Below are 23,148 nucleotides of genomic sequence, written 5' to 3'. Positions count from 1 at the left end.
GCCCTTATACCCGTGGCTGTGCTTCTTATGAGCACGGTTGGCCTTTGTCGACGGGGTCAGTGGAGGGAGCCAGGGGAGCGCTCACTGATGGTGAGGCACGGCGCTCTGGCAGATAAGCCGGTCCCGGATCTGAATGTGCATGTGAGTGCATTACCTCCTCCTAAGGTGTTTCCAGAGGCAAAGTTCTCTAACTTCGCAAGTCCACCGAGGAAAGGAGAGGCAAATGGAGCAGCGGGCAACAACGTGAGCCTCTCTGAGGCAGTCAAACACCACTGGTGCTCGTCACCTACAGAGAATGATGGAGGCATGACGCACAGCTTTTAAAGCTGGCTTGCTGAGACATAGTCCCCTGGAAGAGCGGGGGTGCCTTGCAAGGGGAACTAATGGTTTTAACTAGACTAACTCACTCTACAACTAGAAGAACTATATACACTACAACTATAAAAAGAGTATTTTGAAGAAAAGGGCTTCTTAGCTAGCTAAGAGCGAGGAGGAAGAGAGGTTCTGACTCTGGCCACGTGGCAGTAACAGGGAACTGGAGGGGCGTCAGCCCATGCAGTCTCCTGAGAGCTCGATGCACTACGTGGCCAACGCACGATGCACATGCGGGTTGATGGACACTACTATAAACAGTTCCAGCTTCGGTGCATGGCGTGCATGCGCACCCACGTAAGGAATCCACAAAGGGACCAGCACTCGAAGAAGAAGAATTTACTTCACTTGCCACCAAAATGCAGCCTCCTCTGGGACAAAACAGGGTAACTGTTTAAAAGTTCACAAAAACACTAAAGAGAAATACGAAGAGGACTGCCGTATCCAACTGAAAACGCCAAGGTAATGTAGTTAGCGAAGCTGAAATTTGGGCAGGACACACTGTTTTAACACTTCCACTCTTAACAAAATGCTCAAGGGGATTTTAATTACTTCAAGTGGCCAGGCCCTCTGCTTCAAGGCTCATCCAGAACGTGTAAATAGCAGCAGTTGGGCAAAGAAAGTGCTTAGCAGATGAGTCTAAAAGCAAACCATCAGTCTGAAGGCACTTTTGGCAGCTCCAGGTACAATAATGTGAAAGGCTTTCAAATTTAGTATTGAATTTAGCCTCTTTGAGATGTAGGCTCAATGAATAGTCTAAATCTCTTTATTTAAATGAGGTAATCAGGGCAGAGTAGGTGGTGGTAGAGGTTGATATTTCAGTGTCTACATGGGCACATTATAAATACTTAAGAGCTTGTTTCTGCAGGGGATGCAGCACTGTTTCCCATTGCATATTCCAGGACAAAGACTCAGGTGTAAGTTTTCAAAGCGAGTCTTTATTTTGGGTGTCCAACTTGAGACACCCTACAGGGTTCTGATTTTCACAGGATGGGTGCTCAGCATTATGTGAAAATCAGGCCCCCATTAAGATGCTTTAAGGTGGGAAATCAAAAAATTGAGTCTGTAATGAAAATTAAGTTGCTTGTTCTGATCTGTGGACAAATATCACAAACTATTTATGTACATGTTACCTGTGCTGGTGAAACTGCATTGGTAGAGTTAGGGGCACACTATAACAGCTAGAAGTTCTTTGGCATGAGAGAGATTGGAATTGTTATTCCTACTGCTGCTGGGTTTTGAGCAATCTTTGGTAAAATGCTATACAACATTCAGCTGTATGAGAGTTTGGTAACCTTTCCATCAGTTCAGAGCAAGACTGCCTGATAACCTTAGCATCTCGTTGAGAAGTAAGGGACTAGGGCCACTCTGCCTTCATCAAAACAGCATGCAGTTGTGGCAGATGGAGTGAGATGCTTTTCATGATTGCAGATGTCTGTCAGAGTTAAAAGAGTGATTTTCTCTCAAGTTCATAAGCAGGGTTAATTCTCTGATAACACTACTGTGTTATGTACACAACAAATCCACGTCACTGTGTTCGGGGGTGGAAAGGGATAAATCAGACAATTCTTTAACACAGCCTGAGAAGATGGGATGAACTTTGTGAGGCTGAATTGCTTCCTAATGCCACGAGGAATAGGCTATTTAATGGTTAAAAGCCACTAATATGCATCTTAAAATATCTCCTCTTGCTGAGCAGTAACAGGTAAAAAGCATTTGCCAAATGTCTTCATTAGAAGCTGCCCGCTATTTCACACACTTGCCTTTGGGATAGTAAATAGGAATACAATGCATCACGTGTAGTTAAAAATGCAATTTGTTCAAGTGCTTTTTTAAGGGTTATTTGCTGCATTTAAAACTCCCCACAGAATTATAAAATGCAAGTGTCCTGAGGTTTACATATTCTAAATCACTAAATAATGTATAGATAATCACTAGATTTAAATATTGTTTTCTAGCCTAAGCTATGCTAGTAAATATTTCAATGAAAAAAACTGAAGCCTGAAATTTAAAACAACTGTTTCAATGAGAAATGACAGATTCCTCCCCCTTAACAGTCAGTTGCTAGAACTAGTCGGCACTGAAGAGCTAAGCAGGTAGAAACACACGAGAAGCTATGATATACATGGGATACATAAAGACCATCTATCTAAAAGGCCATCTATCCCTAAGAAAGCTGTGGAGTGGTTTAATGGTTTTATATTTATAGTAGGTTTAGGAAAACTTGCCTAAGTTATTTTTGAAGCTTGTGGTATGTTTGCTCACAAAAATGTCCCTACAAATTGTAAATATTAAGCTATCTTAAACTCAACTCCCTCCCCCCCCCCCGTCATCTGGCAAAAGAAGTATGTCCCAGCTCTGGTGTAAGGAGATAGCAATGCTATGGATTTAACACTTCAGAAACACTCCAACAGCTCTCATGCTAATATATGGAAAGTTAACCAATGCCTGAACAAAACTCTGCATAAAACTCATCCATAAACCAGATGAGTTCAAAGATCTAAAAGTTTGTGATTTTTTTCTAAAAGACAAACAAACCAAAGAGCAAAATCTTATAAGATCTTAGCCAGCAAGCTCTGCAGGACACTCGGGGCAAGGATGTCATACAGCCTAGCACATCTCGATCCTGACTAGCTTTTAGATACTACCATAAAATTAATGTTTTTTAAAAATACCCCTCCCACACACACACCCCAGTTGGAGCAGAAGGATATTTTGTATGTGGCTTTACTATGACTTTCTTGTTGAACTGTGATAGCCCCATATCTAGCCCACCACCAACAAAAAAGAAATATGGGAGTGTCACTATCACAAATCAATCTAGTTTGCTATTACCCCGATACTACCAGAGCCCATTTATAGGGGTTCAGAGCCTTAGATGGCAGATTTAGTATCATATAATACTGAGGTTGAGGCATATAGTTAAGATCTGTTGGCCCATGGGGTGAGAAAGCAGCCAGAAGTGATGAGGTAGAGGGCATTAACAGCCAGTGGACTTGGTTTGGCTTTTGTTTTGTAAACCCCAGGCAATGCTTTTCCCTGATAAGTTAAAAATCAAGACCTGTACGGGTTTTATTATAATCATTTTTTAAAAATGACAGAACCTTCCTTTAATTGAGCATGTGTACTTGTCAGCACTGGGACAAAGGGAGTTCCAATTTGGCTCCAGTTGTTCAAATCCCTCCCAGTTAGGTTTCCAATGCTTGTCATAAGTAAGCAGTTGTTAAATGATTTTAATCGCTTTGTGGGGGAGGGGTCTTCCTCCAAGGGAAATGCTACATGTTATGTACACAAAGGAAGTCTTGCTGTAGCTGCCTGAGTCTCCACATGTGCTCTCATCATCAGCTTGGTAAGACACACAGGAAAGTAAGTGCACATTCTAGTGATGGCAAAGGTTTGGAAAAATGTATAAAAATAGCACTAAAACCTTGAAGTTTGAATAGCTTGAAGTTCTGATGTGTTGAGCACACAGATCCATCCATTATAATGCAACAGATCCATCCATTTCCACTCGGCATTTACAGTGTAACCTATATGATGTCATATACCTAATAAGCCTTTTACGAAGACAGAGCACTTTAATATTTCCATCGTCAACATTTAATACAAATGAAAATATTTAGCAAGGATTACTACCCTGTAAGGACCTAAATCTTGTGGCACCTTTTAGGAGCATTATCAGGGGGCCAGTTCAAACTAAGCTGGCTCTATAGCCAGACTGTTTAAAAGTTACTTACTTAACCAAGAGAGAGAGAATTTCACAGTAATGAAAGTTTGCTCCAATCCAGGCTTTTGACTAAAGTTCCTTTCTGAGCCACAGCTACATCAAACAGGCTCTCCTCCCTCACACTCCAAGGTTGTTATGCCTCAGGTGGACACAGGTAACTGCATTCCTAACCAAACCTGTAAATGCCTGTACATAATGAATTAAGTTAGCCTTGAAACAGAGTATAAAATAGAATGACACACATTAAATCTGCCATGCAACTTTCATTACAGACATTTGTCTCACTGTTTGTAAGGTTTATTTCTATCTTCATAAATACACAGTCATCTAAACATTGTTCAAGATAAACCCCTCCCAAAAAAGAAAATGTGTTCTAGAACATTTTAATCTCCTTTTGCAACTCAATGAAGTAAATCTAAAAACAAATAATTTCCAATTACAAGCCAGTTGTTAAGGCAGGTACCATTGATACAGTGCATGGATTTTTCTATTGCATTTATTTAAACAAGCAGCATTTACTAAGTGCATTATACAAACAAGAATCCAAATATCAGCATGTCCAAGATAGGCACCTAGTCTTGTAATTTCATTGTACGTGTAATAAAATGCCAAAAGTACTTCCATAAAGTGCAAAGACTATGGACAATAACACTTCCTTCCTAGCATTTTGATACCTGTAACAGAATATGACCAAACATTTATAAATGTGGTTTCCATTACAAAAACATGTTCCACATAAAAGCTTCAGAAACAGAACTTGTGCATGTACATATTTAAAAAGCAGAAGCCATACTGGCAGACTCAGGTACTCGTGTGTGTGTGTTTATTTTTTTTAAATCTACAAACACGCACTAACCTTATAACCAATTTACATGTACAGTCAAAATCATTCTGCTTAAGCACCATGATCTCCACTGACTATATTTAAATGACAATGTGTAATATCCAATATGCAGCCACTTTGGCATAATAATCCTCATTTGAATGTTACCTGTCAGATGATCACATTCATAACTCCCACCCCTAACCCTCTCCAACAAACAATCTAATATTAGTGTCTTCCAAACACAAAGCATATGTTAGATGTGGACAATACATTCATGGTCCTGAACCCAAAGAATAACCGGTAAGAATTTCACAGTGATCTGGTTAAGGAAGCACAAAGACCAATGATTACACTTAAGAAAACTGCCTTAAAACTCAAATGATACTTAACTGATATATGATGAAAAGCTAAAGGAATGAAATATTTGACTGATCAGAAAAGTGGGTCTTTCACCACTAACAAAACTCTACAGCAGTAACATGACAACTTAGGGTCCAATGGCTGTAGCAGTCTGTGAGGTAGGTGGTGATGGCTTAAGTCGAGGTAGGTATAGTCCAAATTTATTTTCAATCCCTGCAAACGTGGCAACCGCCAATTTATAACCCCCAACATGATCAGGGTTAGGAGCCGGTAGGATGATCCTGGATTTAGGAACTGGCTCTGATCCAGCTGGTTTTCTGCAAAATAAGAGTTAAACTTCTGTAAAAACACTAACACCAAAATCTCTCTAAAAACTGTAAATCAACTATCTTAAGGTCAAATGTCCAACAGCCACCTGGCAAAAACATCCCCACTACAACGTAATGAGAACTGCACTGTAACATTTTAGAAAGATCCCAACAGCTTTCATGCTAATCATCACAGAAGGTTGTCAAACCTAGATGAAATCATACAGCGTGTTACTCAGCGAGCCTGCAGTAAATTGGGCTCATATTCCATCCCCAGCTCCTGCACTCTGCTTCACTCACCCGGAAGCCAGCAAGGTTTAAACATCTAACATTTCTGGATGGGCACATCTACACTGCAAACGAAGGCATTATTGTTGTGTGGGCAGGCACACCCACGCTAGCTTTCATCTAGCTGATGTGGGTAACAAAAGCAGGGAAAACATGGTGGCAGGTGCTTCAATGTGGCTAATCACCCTAGCATAAGCCTATGGGATCCCTGGGTACATTCTTACCTGTGCTAGGTAGATTATGCCTACCTGTGCTATAACAGCACACATGTAGGAGTGCTTGGGGAAGGGGGATATTTTGTGCATGGTTTTACTAACCATTTTGTTTTTGTTACAAGTCTCAGAACCTCCTCTGTAAAACACATGAATGGCAAATTCAGCTACACACTTCTAGGGGAACCGATGCCAGCAAAAAACACTCTTGCTTCCTCCTTGCAATCTCCCTGATATCGTCATAACCCATTCATGTGTATCTAAAGCCTTATCCTGCTTACGCTGCCTAAATGCAGTTGCACTTGTTGCAGTAGACGCAACAGAGTGAATACACTGTGATGGAAATACCAGATCCCTGTGTGGCAACAAGCAAAGCAGTGAGGGAGGCAGATCTGAGGCTCCACAAACAACTGAACCATCACTGCATATTTCAGCCGCTTCAGGGAAACCAACAGCCCTTTTAACAATCATTCTCCCTGCCCCACCACATGAAGAACCTCTCCCACACAGCAACAAGGACTGAGTTATGGTGCTTTGTTGCCTAATAATTAGAGCAGCTAAGAGTCAGGAATCCCAAGTTCTATTCCCAGTTCTACCATTTAGCCTCTCAGGGTCTCATATTATGCTGATATATCCAAAATATGAAACGGGTCTGTTCTGGTACTAAAATGGGTACCAGCTTGCTGTGAAATGGGTCTAGAACCACGTACTCAATTTTCACTGAAGCTTAACTAATATGGTGCGGTGAAGCCTTTTATCTCAGGATCTTGACATTCTCTCTGTAACTGCAAAGCATTAATAACTAAAGTCCCAATCCTGCAACTGACTCTGTAGGGGCACAGGGGTCCATTTCTGCAGGGCCCAAATGACACTTTCACATAGTGTACTTACACTCCCCCAAAGTCAATGTAAAGCCATCTCTGCAGCAGCTCATAAGTCACCAAAGTTACACCAAACTGAGGAGAGGATCGAAACACACGAGCTTGAAAGAAAAACAAAACAAGTATGATCAACACAAATCAATTTAAAAACGCAACAGTTTCCCTGTCATCAAATAAATGGCATCTAAGTTGTTTTACACACCCGCAGCTCCTTTCCACAACGCTTTTGGTCCTTCCTCTCGCAGTATCTTTCCAAAACAGTCTATGACGCCACTGTAAGTGGTTTGCCCCGCACGGGCAGCCACCTGTAATCTAGTCTTGATAACATCAGCAGGGGTCACTAGAGAGGCTGCGGGCATACCTGAGAATAAATCAGGGAAAGAGAGACAGGTATCAGTAACTTGTTACAAATACTAAATGCTTCCTGTATGGAAAGAGTGACTGTGCCTTTCATTCTTACATCAGAAAGCTCAAGCCACGAACACTTGCTTTAAATGAGGAAGAAGAACAATGAACTACGGCTAGCCACTGCAGAAAGTACTTCGCTCATGTAAGTCTCTGGTTAGACGAACAGCCCCATTATATTTTTATTTGAAATTGGGAGGCACATACAGAATTTTTCAGTACAAACCATAAACTTGCATAATTAATAAACTGAGAGTTTTTGGAGATGACGTCTATCTTTTCCTTTCCTTTTCACGCCTCTTTGTGGCTTCTGGCAGTCCCATCACACAACGTGCTGGAAAGCATGTTCACACACACACCTTAAACCTCATGCAGAATGGTACTGGGAGCTAGATAATGTTGTGCATCTTGCTGATCATGCACAAGCTAAGGTTTAAAGGGTTCATTTTTCTCATTAGGAAACACATTTCTCAGCTGCAGAGCAATGTCTGACATCCTCAGTTGACTATCTGGAGGAAAATTTAAATTTACCCTGGCAGATAATCAACTGAAAGCAACAAAAACTGAATAACCAACAGGCGATATTTCTAATGTCATTCTCGCCAAATCAGGGCTGCCCATGTTGAGATTGGAAAAAAAAAAAAAAAAAAAGGCAGCGAGACTGCTCAGAAGTCACTGTCTCTTATGGTTTTATTACTTTTCCATTCTGCATATGTTCCAAACCGACTTGGTCAGACGCAGATGCATAAATCTCCTTTGCTTTTTTTTTTAGGCTTAATAATTCTGTAACAATTTTTGTCCAAACCAGCATGGTCTGGCTCAAAGCACCATCTCACCCTCCTAACAGACTGCTTTGAAAGATGTAAGTGCGTGCATATCACTAAAATAGGAACTACTCCTCCTCTCCCTAAACATAGAAAAGAAGAAAACACACGGGCGCACACACACACGACCTTTCACATTTGCGAATTTGGCAGGCAAAGACTAAAACATAGGCTAAAACATAGTTAAAGTTTCACATGAACTAAATTCAAGAAATGCTGAATTTACCCCTCCACTTACACAGGATATATTCATGTCTTCAACTTAAAGATGGACTTTTGTCCTTTAATGATCAACCAATGTTTTCAAGGATAACCAAAAGAAACTTAGAAACAATGCTGCTTACTCTGTTAACTGCCATTTCTCATCTCTCTCTTCACCTGTTACTTATTACTGGGCACATTTTGCATTTAAAAACAAGCTTACAACTGAAATTAGACAAATTACACAGCAGGAGATGACAATAATTGAAGAGGGGTAAAGGGAAAGAGGATGAGGCGGTTCATAGGAGAAATAAGCAGGAAGAGCAAATTAACTTGTGATCCTTTGTCTGACACTATAATCAATCATCTCCACATCAAATGCTGTAACAAACAGACTGGGACATCAGGTGAAGAAAGAGCAACAGGAGAAGATCAAACTAAGAAAAAAAGGTTTGGATTTTTTATACGAGTCCCTAACAACAAGCAAGAAGAAATATAGATAACGCGGGCCACAGTGCATGCAAAAGATGCAATTGCACAGTTGAATGCCCCTAGTTTGCTGTGCAAATACCTGGAGGTGTATGTGCAAGATGGGTATTTTCCATAATTAAGATGAGTTCAGCACATTTTGAGGCTCTCACGTCAGAAAACATGCTAGTGATGTGAAATTGGGTTTAAATACAGTGGAACAGATTCTCAGCTAAAGTAAACCAACCTAGCTCTATTGAAGTCAAAAGTTTTAGACTGATTTACACCAGCCAAGGATATGACCTAATATTCTGGAGAAGTTTTTCCATGACTTGCCCATGGCTTAATGAAAGAGCCAATCCTCCAGTTCACCAATCCCTTGTTTTGGTCTCTAAGGTTATTAGCTTTCCTCTAATTAAAGAAATATTTTACTTCTGTAAAAATGTGGCACCTTTGTTGGACCCTGCACTGTTCCACAAGATGAGCATCATGCCTCTAGTGCTGTGCAGGAATCTGCTCACGTAAGTTAACCTGGAACGGAATTTACTGAAATACTGAAAATACTGGATACAATTCCCATTATAGTTGATTTCCTAACCCATATCAGCAACTATACAGACTGCTTCTGTGGCTGAACTTCAAAGAGCCAGTTATCTCAGTCTGCAATCACCTGACAATGGCTAGAAAGAGACAAACACTAACATCTAAGAAATGAGTTGGCTTAAAAATACCAGTTTATATTTCAGGTCTGTAGATAGGCTCCAAAGTTCAAAAATTGTTTTGTTCCATTAAAATGGGTCAGAATTAACGTGAGTTTAAATCCATCTTCTTTCAACAATTTCTTTTTTCTTTAAGCACCAGCCATTCGATTAGAGATGTTTTGACTGGTGCCAGCTCCATTCCTATGCACTGCCAGGCACTGCACAACGAGCTAGTAGAAAGAACTGAAGGTATAAGTTTCAACAAGACTATGTGGTCTTTACATTTAAGCCTGGGCCATAACCCAGCTGAAGATGTCCAGAGGTTCCAGGCTGCACGAAGGCTGGACACAAACAAGGATGCTAGCTACATAAGCAGGCTGCATTTCCAGGAGATACTCCATTGCCCTGGACAACAAAAAGTTGCAGAGCTGTCTCCAGGAAGAGGAGTTTAAAATATACAAGTAATCACACTCTGGGCAGTTCAACTGCTTGTACTGGATTTATTGCTCTCCATCTTTCTCCTGTTCTACTAAGCTCTTCACTTACAACCGCTGGAGAGTGTGCTGCTTACTGAGGAGACATCTAGCTCTAGTCGTCTATGAGCCATTAACATGGGCAGAAGGAGCAGGGAAGGGGAGAGGGAGAGTTCCTGCTCCTCATATGTGTATACACACTTCCCTCAGCAGACCCTCCGCATCCTCGACCTTTGCTTTTGATTTGGGGGCTGCTTTGTGGAAGGAGGAGGAATCTTAGCCTGATCGACACATCTCAGCTAGGCAGATGCTAAATTAAGACTGCAGTGACCTTTTAAAATCCTGACAGCAGCTCCATGTAAGGGGATGTACTCAGCAGCAGCTACAGATGTAAATTTGGGCTGGAAAATGCATCCTTACATTACATATCCTATCCCTTCAGTACTGACATCCTTAGAGACGAAACTCATCAGTAAAGACACAGCTGCATATAGAACACTGTCAGCAGTGCAGCAGATTCCTAAGATGAGTGCCAACATTCAGTCTCAGTCCCTGCCATTCAGAAGCAGAATTAAATGAGCCCTGAGGATTGACAATTTGGGATGCACAAGAAAAAAAACCCACCTCAACACCTGCTTTTTTTGACCAGATTTCCAGTGAGGCAGGTGAGAAAAATGTGGATTTGTGATTCCATACAAAACCCCCTTCAACCACGACGCAGCAGGGCAGAAACAGGCATCTATTATCCATCTTTTCATACTATGCTAAACAGAAGCAGGCTTTTTCCAGGACCATTACATTTCTATTATCTATCATAATAACTGGCGTTCAGCTTTTAGATAGAATTTTATTTATTATTGCACTTATGCTGCCTTAAGTATATGCTGATTCAAAGAAACTTCGGATCAAAATCACCAGAAATGTTTTCATTTTTTTATTAAAAAGATTAAATAGAAAAAAATATATAAAAACACAAAGCCAAGATGCTGTGTGGGATACACTGTGGTCAATGACTGACTTTTACCATGCTGTCATAGTCTGCTAGTGGCCCACTTAGATGTTTGTATCATTAGTATGCATTTGGATTCCATACCAAAATGATATTCAAGTTTGTTTTGATCACAAAGATGTCGAGAGTGAAATGAATATCTTCATGAACCACTTTTACAGTAACAACTTGCCCAATCAACCAACCGAAACAGACAACAGCACAATAACTTGACTAGACAAGATGGCACACTACATTAAATATTTCAGGACTAAAATCTTGCTCTCTTTTTACTACTACAAATGGTAATCTGAATACTGTCTATCGGTAGGTCATAAATACAAGGAGCTCCTTAATGTTAATGCCATCTCATTTGGATCAGTTACATATTCTGCAGTCCAACACGTAAATGCTAACACATTGGTACAGAACAATTATTTTGTGCCTTCACACAAAATACCTTTTGCAACATCCACTCAGAATTTCCACTGTTTGGGCAAAGGATTGCAACATGCATCTTGTCCTCCAAGGAAGGTTTTCAATGCATCAGCAATATTATTTGAATTAATAAACACATTTATAAGGCATCTATCACAGTAGGATCTAGGTGCAACAGTATGCCATACCCAAAGGAATTCAGGTACTTACCAGCTATTGATCCAGCCATGAGCAAACTTCCAGGGCTAACCTGTCCATCTTCATTTGCAAATGTAGTCTTCAAGTGAGCATAACATGGGAAGTAAATGGCAGAGAAGGGGATGTCGCGTAGAAAACATGCCTTAGCACCCTGTGTGAAACAAAAGTTGAGTGGTCAGAGAAAGATCAGAATAAAATCAAGAGGAGTGGAGATTAGAAAGCTGAGCAAAATTCAGGTTTGTCCTCTCTGCTGCAAAAAGCTTGCAGAAAAAGCTATTTTTCCCCCCAAATTGTGTGAAATAACTTATGTTTCACCCCATACAGAAGTTTGTGTATTTGTGGTTCAATATACTATTACTTTCCAGTTTTTCTCCCTCTCTCTTTAATACTGCAGTTATTTGTCATAATAGAAAAAAATGCTATCCTATTTCGGTAAACTCTGATAACTTCTTTAGAGAACAAAAAGTAGTTGAAATTTTTGCCATCCAGCTTTGCATGAGATACAGGTTGACTTTGATACAAACCCTAAATCACAGGCTGGGTCTTCACCACAGAATTCCCCCCTTTACAATAATTACTCCGTAGAAATAAGTGTAAGCCAAACTATTTACAGACAATAGACTACGTAACTGCTGAATAAAAACAAAATATTATGGGGGAGAGATTAATAAGATGAACTCTCATTTACAAGAGTGTGATAATGTGCCCATAGTCACAATTCTTACACGAAACATTCTTTTACATTAGCAGGACAATACAAGGACTATATTAACTGTAGGGTTTTGGTTTTTTTTAAAAAAAATAAGATCTTGGACGCGCTTTGTTTTCAAATAGAGGATTTTTCAGCATTGGCTGGTAAATTGCCTTACTATCCATACGCCTAATTGATGTGAAAACCTGATAGGGTTACAGATCTGAAATATTGTTTGCCATGTTGTCTGAAAAAAATCATTGTTTAAAAGAAGAGAAACAAGGAAGCCAAGTTTTGAGGCAGTAGCAGACAACCAGAGTTCTTCAGAAGCACAAAAATAAAAGTCAGACAGTATGGGAAGAGGTGTATAGCCTCTGCAGAAGGTCAAAGGAAATTGGGCACAGGCCAATGCCCAAGTTCCTACTGCAGTAAGAGATTGCATGTGGCTCTTTATTTCAGAACAGGGATCCAGCAAAAAGTTAGAAAACACCAAGGTTGTGATTAGAAGGAATGTGTTGACATAAACAGCTAATGTATTTGGAAAGAGGGGAGGGACAGGAAGAGAAAAGTAGAGGTTCAGTGATAAAAGATATTTCACATCTTTGGCTAGGATTCCTATGTCTCCTGCCCTGGGCTCCCTACCCTTCCAGATTCAGAGTGGACTTTTTTTTGGTTCAGCCACAATCCTTCCAACAGGTGCCAAGCTGCTCCTCTAGCCTGTTGGAGTTATTTAGGGTCTTATACCAAAGCCATCATCACTTTTCACACTAGTTCTACAAGAGGTAACGTAAGTAGAGTTACTTCAGATATAGATTAGGAAGACTGACAGGCAAATCAAGACCACGTATCTCACAGAAGTCAATCTATGCCTAATGGAATAAGAAGTCTCAGATTTGCACTCATCTCATGAGCTTTTCTGTGTTGGAATATTGTAGAATATTCATTATTTGTTAGGAGCATATGCTCTTTAGCAGATAAATACAGAAGTGCCGTGGTGTCGGAGTAGTTGAAAATAGAACAAATTTGAGTTAGGGAAAGTATAGGCTGATGTACAGGAAGTGTTCTGGCAACATCAGTTCCTGGAAAAGAGAGAGGTTGCCTGGCAACAGGCTGTGGGTGTTGTGGTCCCAGAACATTGCAAGGAGTAGTGCAAGTTGCAACATCAAGTGTTAGTGAGATGCTGACTAGTGCCAGCAGACATCCTACACAGTGAGCACTTGGTAGGGCTGGATTCTCAAGAGTGGTTGGTAAACCCATGTATTTTGTTTATGTTGTACAAAGATATTTAATGTACAAAATTCACATCTACACACGAATGCCTGGTTTATGGAGATCTTTAATCTTCATGCATAACTTCCACATTCTCTTTTAAACAAAGTTCTATGTGAAGAGACAACATTCTACAACAACCAAGTGTGTGCTCGGGTTACATTTACCTCACAAGCAACATTCAGAAACTGTTGTTCTCTAGCTGGTGATATTTTGCAGTATGAAAATTATTTCCCTAAAGCTTTATTTTTAAACATTCTTTTCTCAAAGCAAAATTCCATATTGCCTTTGCCTGAAGAATTTCTTGCTCTTATTTTCTTTGCAGTGATTTCATTAGACAGCCTGCATCTGTGTTTCCTTCATACGCTGACATATCACCACTAGTTAAAATAACTTGTGGAAATTAATAAGCTACAACTACAAGCAACTCTTAACTCACACTGAATGGCTAATATTTCCCCCCTCATTACAGCACTCTCTTTCTGAAGATGGAAACAGCATATTTTTAATACCCCTAATATTATGCATTCTGGTAACACAGAGAGAAAGTCTATCAACTAAGTTGGCTTAAGTGTAAACAAAACAAAGTTGGATCAAAACTTGGATCCATTTTAATAATAAGCCACTTTGGCTCAGTTCCAACATCACAACAGTCTAAAGTTTCCTCTCATCATTCTGTTTAAAGTCTGGGAAAGCATGTTTAAAAGCAGGCCTCATTTAACTTCAAGTTAATCATCCGCAACCAGCCTAGGCCAATTAGGAAGGCTTAGGGAGATTGGCCACAGTATCTTGAAACGCTAAAGAAACATTTATTTTACTTCTCACCCTTTTTGATGCGGACAACGTGTTGAAAACCAAACAGAGTTTTAATCAGTCCTCAGCAAGCTGTTAGGATCATCTGCCTGAGTTTATTCTGGCAACCAGGATGCAGACCCTGCCAGGCATGAAATTGTTGGGAGATGCTACGCACACCGCGACATGTGCCTCCCTAATGCAACTGCCAGTTGGCTCCCATCTTCAATCTCTTTAATGACCTTAAAGCTCTTAATCTTGGATAGTATCTCGCTGAATAAACCAATAGAGAAAAAGCATCCCTAGTTGTCCAATGATTCTGATAAACAAATCCAAGTCAGAGCTGGGGCAGGTTCTTTAGCATGCTAATTCCTGCTTATTCCAGCCCGACCTGCAAATAAGGCTCTAAACAAACTATTTCTACTACAAGGGGAGGGTAATTATACTCACAAAGGCACCTCTGTGTCGGGTTGGGCAGAAGGAGCCAGCAGGTCTGGGAGACGCAGGCTTAACCTAGTCTCCTGCAGTGAATGCACATTGTCTAGTGCAGGGGGAAAAATGCCAGACTGGGGGGACCTAGAAGTATTCAAGACAACAGTGGTGCACCTTGTCTGAGAGAGTTATTTAATGCTTCTGGCACCTGTACTTACAGCCACCCCCCTCTTTTTCTACCTTACAGGTTTAGAATTTATTTGGCATGTATAATTGTTATTTTGATCCTATAGCTACAAACAATAGCCAGCATGTCACTTCTTGATCCCTTAGCATTCTTCTTGGTTTTTACGAGCAACTTAACCCTTCAGACCCAAAATTGCAACAGCCCCCAGAAGCACTCCTTTGGTTAGGAGTCAGTCAGCTACCATCCATGTTAAATAATTAGACATAGCAATTTTCAGAGCGCTGTAATTTCCCTCATTTTAAAATCATATTGGTTAAAAGTTGCTATATTTAAACCAACAAAACTCAAAACTATATGCATTTACCTATTTAAGTTAGAGGTAAAAAAATACCAATCTCAAATGCTTTGCTAAATCCCAAATAAAAATTATCAGCATTACTGAGTGGGTTGGATTCCCGCCCCCCCCCCCCCCTTTTTTTGTTTGTTTTCATTTTGTTATTTTTAATACAACTGTCCAAACTGCATGTATTCATACATCAGAACTAGTATGGCAGACACTGACTACTCTATGTAAACACCCTTTAACTTTTACTAAATATTCCTACTTATTATGTTTATTATGCTGTTGTGAACATACCATTAGTGGATTTGTGATACCTCTGCGGTTTTCAAAAACTATCTAGTGGAAGCTTGGCATACAACATGTCAGCTGAGATCAGGCTTCCTGTCTCAACTCCTCAAGAGCTGATCTATAACATAGCAAAAATTAAGCAGTGCAGAGTTTTGTAAGTTTTTTGTACGAAATTCTAGCACGTAACGTGCAAACCTTGCTGGCAGTATCTGCTTTCTGATAAGAAAGAATTGGACTTAAATATCTTCTAATATTTGCTATTTAAAATGGGACCAGAACATTTATTCTTTCATCAAAGAATCTTTTAATGTAGTGTTATTTGTTATATCTTTAAGTAACAAGATACACTATTACTTAGGGTAATATTTAGATAAGAACATGTAGTAGTAATACATCCTGATATACTGTACAACATTGCACTCAAAGGAATACTTTATTAAATGATTTGTGATTGTGATAAATAAGTGAGCATTATACAGTATTTTTAAAATATGCAGATAGAAATGGGCAGAATAAATACTCCATAGACTTTCATTGTATCTTATGCATACCACAGAGAAATATTACATTGAAAAACAGACTGTAAGCCTTGCTGAATCTTGTAAAATGACTCCAGAACTCTTCATTGTGAGATGTACAAGTTCTACTGTACTACAATTAGAATAAACCAGAAATTAAATAAAGATTGTTAAAGACACTAACCCAGCAAAACCTACTTTTTCCCCTTTCTTCTGGCAATACAAATAGCGTATAATGGGTTGGAATAAGTATGTATTCTGTCTGCCTCAGAATACTTTGTGCACTTTGGTGTTGGCAAGTTACTTTCTCACAATAACTGGCATCCACAGAACACCCACCTCTGGTAGCTGCAGAAGGATTTGAAAGACCACTAAGGAAACAAACTGGCTCAATATAAGGGATGCAATATTCACCTCCCCAAAGGAGCAGTTGGTATGAACAGTACGATGTCATACAATAATTACTCTAAAATGTGACACAAGTAGTATAAAAGTTTAGATAAAAGAAAAATATTTGCCTACCAGTTTTAAATAAGCAAGGATGGTCAACCCAGCCTTTGTTATACGATAGAATTTTCTGACCAATAACAGATTGTACACCAAGGCTTCTTACTGCTAGGAAAAAAACCTGGCTCTTTTACACTTTTTATCACAAGGATATATTTGTAAAAGAATGGATAAAGGATGTCAATTATCTATCCAGGAACACTGAACATCCAATCAGAAATCAGCATTTTTCCTCAAAAATTGCTTCTGGTTTATAATTATACAGTGGGACAACAAAGGCTTCACATTCCTCTTTCATCTCATCCATATTTAGTTCTTCCCAGGAGATTCTCATTAGCTGTGCAGGTAAACATTAGAACAGCAGAATAGCTGGCAAGATAGGATCAAAACTTTGCAATACAAGATGTTTCTCAACTGGATGCAGCCTGGGGTCTACATAACATCTCTTTTTTTATTATTTTCAGACATTAGAAATAATACTTGGTCATCTTTACATAAGACTACTCTGTTAATGTAGAAAAGGAATGCTCATATCATCCACAACTTATAGTGCACGTTTTAACTTACAACATTGAAAAAATTATTTCAGGGATAGAAATGAGCACAAAAATACATGGAATGTGGCCAAGGAATGGGGGGTTCTTTTCAAATTATGTATGAATCTTTATTGTGAAGACAGGATCAGCATGTATGATTCTTTGATTCCTAGCTGAAGTTTCAGTTTGTTTTTTCATGATACACAGGGTAATTTAACTTGCCGAGTTTAGTACTTGAGCTACTTAGCAAATCTTCTCTACACTTAAGAAACACGGTGGAGATATTAACTTTCCAAGGTATAAGAAGAAATTGATTATGTGGTGGTAAGGTGATTGCTCTCTAGTTCCCAGTCCAATGCTCAGTTGAGTATTATGCATTTGTCAAGAATTCACTGTCTGCTTAAGTGACAGTCAGACAAAAAACTCATACTGAGTCAAATCATGAAGTCCTTGTTCAGTTGCTACTTAGGCAAAACTCTAAGATGACAACTTCTTCCTGCCTAAAGAATGTGTAAAAACAGAGCAAAGCATGGGGCCTGTTGTAAACAGACCAGCTTTTTAAAGAAAGAAAGTAGAATCTATGCAAATCTTTCAGATTCTTCCTGACCATCTAGAAATCCATACAGTATCAAAACCGCATGAGAAGAATTGAAAGGCTAGCATGCAGCAAACTGGTTGACCATTCTTTAGGAAGAACTTTGCAAACTCCCAATATAAAAACTAGCCTTGTACTGACAAGTAATACATTTGGTTTATTACTGTACTTACACAGATGGACTAACTGACTGGTAAGTACTATGCCTGTTCTCATCCATCATAGTTGAAAAGATTACTTAAGGTCTCCATTCCCCTTTCTGAAAAAATTATCATTTTGCGAATATCAGACAGTTTCAACTTAGTTGCATGAGCCTCTAGTGGCTTTTTGTTTTCCATGGGTTCCATGGGCCAATCCCTTTGCCATATAATGCAATGGGAGTTGGAGGGAACCCATTCCTGACCTCCAAAAAAAACAATTGGAAGGAAACTTCGCAAATGGAAACTCATGAAGAATCCTATCTCTCTCTGCAGGAAAAGTCCACAAAAGGACAATGGCACTTTTACTGCTACAACATCTCATACTAACCCACTTTAGCCTGGTCTAAACTAGCATTTTTTCATCACATTTCCCAGATGCACTACCACAGGCCCTAGGGACGGGAGAGTTCAGAAAGCAGGAGTAAATTAATAGTGAATGGGTTACTCTCTGATGGGTGGGAAACTATGCTGTTGAGAATGGGCTCTCCTCCACATTCAGGAGCACCTGAGGAAGGGCTCTTGTAGGGTCAAATGGAAAGAAGGGCAGTGTCATGATGTTGACACTCCCCCTCTCAAGCCCTGCTCAGATCCATGCCTACAGAAGTAGAGAGTAGCATTTAGTCATGAGCAACATTACTAGCAGCGTGACTATCTGATGTACTGAAATTAGGGTTGCTAGATGTAAAACGGCAATATTTATCCAGCATAGGTGAGCCAGGCTCAATTCTTCATCAGCTTTATTGAGAATGGATGGAGGTTTATCCGTTGCTTAAGGGGTGGGGAGAACAGAAACCTAAAGAGGTACCTCCACAAACAAAGAAGTCAGAGACACGATAGGGCAAATAGCAAAAGATAGTTTCTACATTCCATCACGGCTAGAACCAGAGTGGATGCTCCCTGAAAGGCTTAACTAAAGCCTCTAAAAGAGATGTCTGGCACCTAAGAAACCCCTGAGGGGCAAAGTCTGCTCACTCTGTCAGAAAGATGGCTTCTAATATGTGTATCTACATGATAAATTCATCAGTCCTAAACAGCATCCATCCACCAGAATTAGTAGCTAAACAGACTGAATATTTATATGAACTCCAGACAAACCTCTGTCAGACTGTTAAAGTACTGTACTATTTAAAAACACGGGCAAACCATCTTCCAAGAAAAATGTTTCATGTTTCTACAATGCTGGGGGTGGGATGGAGTCTGATTTATATCTACTAAAGGAAGGAAATGCAGAGTTTGGGATAGAATTTTTAATCATAGGCGTATCTTTGCAGTGACACCAAGCATAAAACTGGAACAGTTTCAAAATATGACGCATCTGCCTTACGCCCATTAGGGTAATTATTATCGAGATAAATAAATATTTTATCAAGGTACTAACATTTTATTAGTTAGCACTGTGGGGTCCATATTCACTCAGATACTTTAAGTATTTAGAGCAGTTGATATTATCTAGATGTTCAACTGCTAAATTTACTTAACTGAATAAAATAATTTGCTAATAGAACTGGATAGCTTAAAAAAAGCGTAAGTGTCTTTCAAATCAAGTCACTGGTTAAAATTCACTTAAGATTGGTAGGATACTTTTGAGCAGTAGTTTCTGATGACTGACTGGTGGTTTATGTGAAATGAGCTGCTGATCTCACTCCAGTTTCATCTGTGCCGTCAAAGAAAAAGAAAATTCAGAAGATGACTACTTTTACCCCTACATCTCTCCAGGTTGGGGGTGAGGCAGACTGGCATAGGAGTCTGGAGCAGATTCGTTGGATCGTATATACCGTATATGTTCCGTAGAGAAGTATTATTGTGCTGGCCAGGACAGACAAGTTTTCATAGGCACCAAATTCAACAAAATGTATAAAAGGACAAGATGAGACACAAAAATAGGCTTCTGTGGCTTTCAGTGTGGATAGAGCCTTTCTCCCTTAAGTGAATATTTAGCACAGTAATTGCATAACCTGTGATTAAAACTGGTACATGTTCAGAAGCAAAGCTACATTTGGAAATCATCATTATACGCACTTAACAAAAAAGATCTGTCCCTAGCAAACAAACATCTCCAAAGCATCTACACTAAGAAATGAAAATGAAGTGATAATGACCTGTGATGATAATGCTATTTGAAATAAAAACAATACAACCAATTGCATTCAACAACTAGCAGCAGTTGTTCAGAAAAGGTGATTAGAATAGACTTTATAAATAACTAATTTGGCATTCTTTCTAATCGTAATTTTATTTCATTTCAACTAGAATATGTAGAGTTCACTATCTGTCCTTTAAGCCTGTATGGCCTCAGGGATGTAGAATGCTTATCACAGCCACATTTTCAGTTGTAAATGTCAGCCCTGAGCAACACCATAATATCATTTATTGGGAGTTTATACAATAGGATCAGCTACAGTAAAAGAGCCAAAAAATTAGCAAGTCAATATAGAGGGAAAAACCCATTAAGCCCTCTCTCCAGGCCAAAACATACATACATCATCCACTCACATATGCCAATTTCTCCATTGTGATGTTAACAGAACAATTTAAGAACTGTATAACTAAAAATTGAGACGACACGTAAACATGGTGACTTTTTTTTCAGTTCTCAGATGGTGTTCATGCTGTCTTTTGTTTCAGATGAAAACTGTACCACTACAAACAATACAGACAAATATCGCTTCACACCACTACGCGCTGGATTGAGGAAGTCGGATAGGAATGTGGCCAACAAGAGCTCTGCTCCTGTACACAGAGGACTGCAGAATGGAAAAAAACAGTTCAAGAACCACTAGAGTACAGCCATTACTTTCTGTCCTGCGGTTAAACTTGTTAAGACATGACTTGCAACGTTATGGACAATGAGATGTCATATCCTTCTATACAGCTTCTCTACAAGTTCCAATCTGGCAGCCTTTATTTGCATAAACTGAGGAGAACTAGACTACTCACTCGGGTATGGGTAATGGCTCATATGGCTAATGGCTACAGTGCGGGACTCTCTCAGTGCCCATTCATATCCTTTCTGCTAACTGGTCCATTAATCTGGCAGGGGAGACTTGACACAGACCTATGGGGTTTGTCCTTATGCCAGATTCTTTGGTTCCTGTTGTTTGTATTTCTATACTGGTTATTATATAGCACGTAAATGCTTATCAATAAGATGCATTATGACCTCTGGCTAAGCTGGTAAGTGAAACATAGCAGCAAGTCAAAACCACAACTCCAAAGAAAATGAGTCTAAGTTTTAATACCTCAAAAGTGGATTTAAAATCAAGGTGCCTCACTCTGGAAAAAAGTAAATTTTTATTATAGATTGGGTGGGACATTAGCTGGTTGAAGTAAACCAGTGCACTCTAGTCAAAGGAGCTGTACCCATTTAAGCTAGCAGATGATCTGGCCAGATAGTTTTGAATAATTCTATATAGAGAATTTTTCAAAAATTTTACATGCACAACATTACATAAAGACATAACAGTGTGTATGGTTGGAATGCATATAGCTTTCCACAGCCTCTCTGTTTAGGTATATGCAGGGAACACTAGAGGGCCACAACATGCCATACTTTTTATTCCCATATCTCCACCCCACCCATGTGTGTGCATGCGCAGGTGGAGTGGGGGAGAAATCAAAGGCTATCCCTACAAGCAAACATTGTGGCTTTTTCAAAAATAGATCCTACAGTATTTTGTATATGCTTTTAGTTAAGTAAAGAATTAGGATATAGCTACATCATGCAACAGTAAAGAATCAGACGAAGATGAGTCCTGTATTGTTCATATTTGTACATCAACCTTCTTAAGTGTGATGGACTTAATCTACTAAAATTAGTGTCTCTTGTTTACAAAAGCATTTAGGATTCGATTTCAATTTACATTTAATAAAAAGTTACCTTGTAGAGGCCAAAAAAGCCTAGGTCTCTTAATACACTGAGGGCACTAACTCGTGGACCAGTGGTAATTTCACCAGCCACCTGCAATCGGATCTTGACAATTTCTAGTGGATTTGTGAAGATCACTTGAGAACCTCCAGCCTGAAAATAAAAGGAGAAAGGGAAAGATGAGCATGTGAACATATTAAACTATGAGCGGCCAAGATCCTGCAACGTTCAAGAGAAAGAAGTTTCATTCCTGGCACAGTCAGTTAAAGCCAGCAATTATGAATTTTAGTAGTAATTAGTTAATGCATTACAGCCCACATGGTAAAACATCTACCCTCACTCAATGTGGAGGATGAAGGAGTGGAGAAGGAGAGAGATTTGTTAGTGACATTACAGTACATCAAACAGACACTAGCTCAGTTCCTGCTACAAGGAAACATTCAGCAACATCAATTTACACAATACCGACAAGCCAAGAATATTGTAAAGCAAGTAATAAAATGAAAGGAAGAATTAATAACTAAGTAAAGAAACTGAGATCTGCCTGCCAGTACTTAAACATGCTACTGAAGAGCAGGGTCTGGCAAGATCTCTCTCACAAGTTTGGCATTGGTTCAGAGAATGCTACAGAACATATGACTTGAGAGCAGTGAATTTCCTATGTTTTCTAAAAGTTACTGAACTTCAAATGTGAATATCCTCAAATGTCATTTTACCTAGTCTACAGAAATCTGCACATCATTATCTGTACCAAGGATCATAATTTAGTTGCAAAAACATTAGTTATTTTGCAGCACTGCAACAATTCTAATAAGCAAAAAAACCCACTCAGTTATTTGTAAACTGGGTTTATACTTTTTTTTAAAAAAAATCTCACAAATGGATATGGACACTTATTTTAAGTTATCCAGCTAAATCACTTGTAACTGTGTTTAAAATGGATAAATATTTTAGGGTCTTAACTAGTTCTGTTAAAGTTAATCTTACTTATGATAACTACTGCAGTATGCAACCTTTTCACTTTGACTATATAAAAGACAGATCTTGTGAAAGATTCATTCCTGCATCAAAATTACAAAAAAAGTTTTACATTAACTTAAACAGAAGCAATATTCTTTCAAACCCCAATCCAGTCAAAGTTCTGCAGACAGTTATCCCTACAGGTATCAATTTGCTTAGTTATACAGCAAAAGTATTATGTCCTGTGCTTCAGTACCAGGTATGCTATCACATTTGCACGATAAGCAAAAACTGT

At 39.2% G+C, this 23,148-nt stretch overlaps 1 protein-coding gene across 4 annotated transcripts in view; it reads right to left on the bottom strand.

Annotated features, from left to right (window-relative positions):
* Nucleotides 1-4,370: 4,370 nt before the first annotated feature.
* The window catches only part of SLC25A13 (solute carrier family 25 member 13), a 124,596-nt gene continuing 105,818 nt past the window's right edge, over nt 4,371-23,148 (bottom strand). For all 4 annotated transcript variants that reach the window (XM_067562152.1, XM_067562155.1, XM_067562157.1 and 1 more), the window contains 5 exons: nt 21,906-22,046; nt 11,683-11,821; nt 7,177-7,335; nt 6,985-7,075; nt 4,371-5,602 (listed from right to left, as the gene is read on the bottom strand). In XM_067562152.1, coding sequence (XP_067418253.1) covers nt 5,413-5,602; nt 6,985-7,075; nt 7,177-7,335; nt 11,683-11,821; nt 21,906-22,046 — 720 coding nt within the window. In that variant the 3' untranslated portion in view covers nt 4,371-5,412. The remainder of the gene's footprint in view (nt 5,603-6,984; nt 7,076-7,176; nt 7,336-11,682; nt 11,822-21,905; nt 22,047-23,148) is intronic.

Source organism: Emydura macquarii, unplaced genomic scaffold (genome assembly GCF_026122565.2).
Source record: "Emydura macquarii macquarii isolate MOO-44397 ecotype Brisbane River unplaced genomic scaffold, CSIRO-AGI_Emac_v2 contig_2422, whole genome shotgun sequence".
NCBI classification, from domain to species: domain Eukaryota; kingdom Metazoa; phylum Chordata; order Testudines; family Chelidae; genus Emydura; species Emydura macquarii.
Note: the sequence above shows the minus strand (reverse complement) of the source record. Positions and strands in the feature narration are given on the sequence as shown.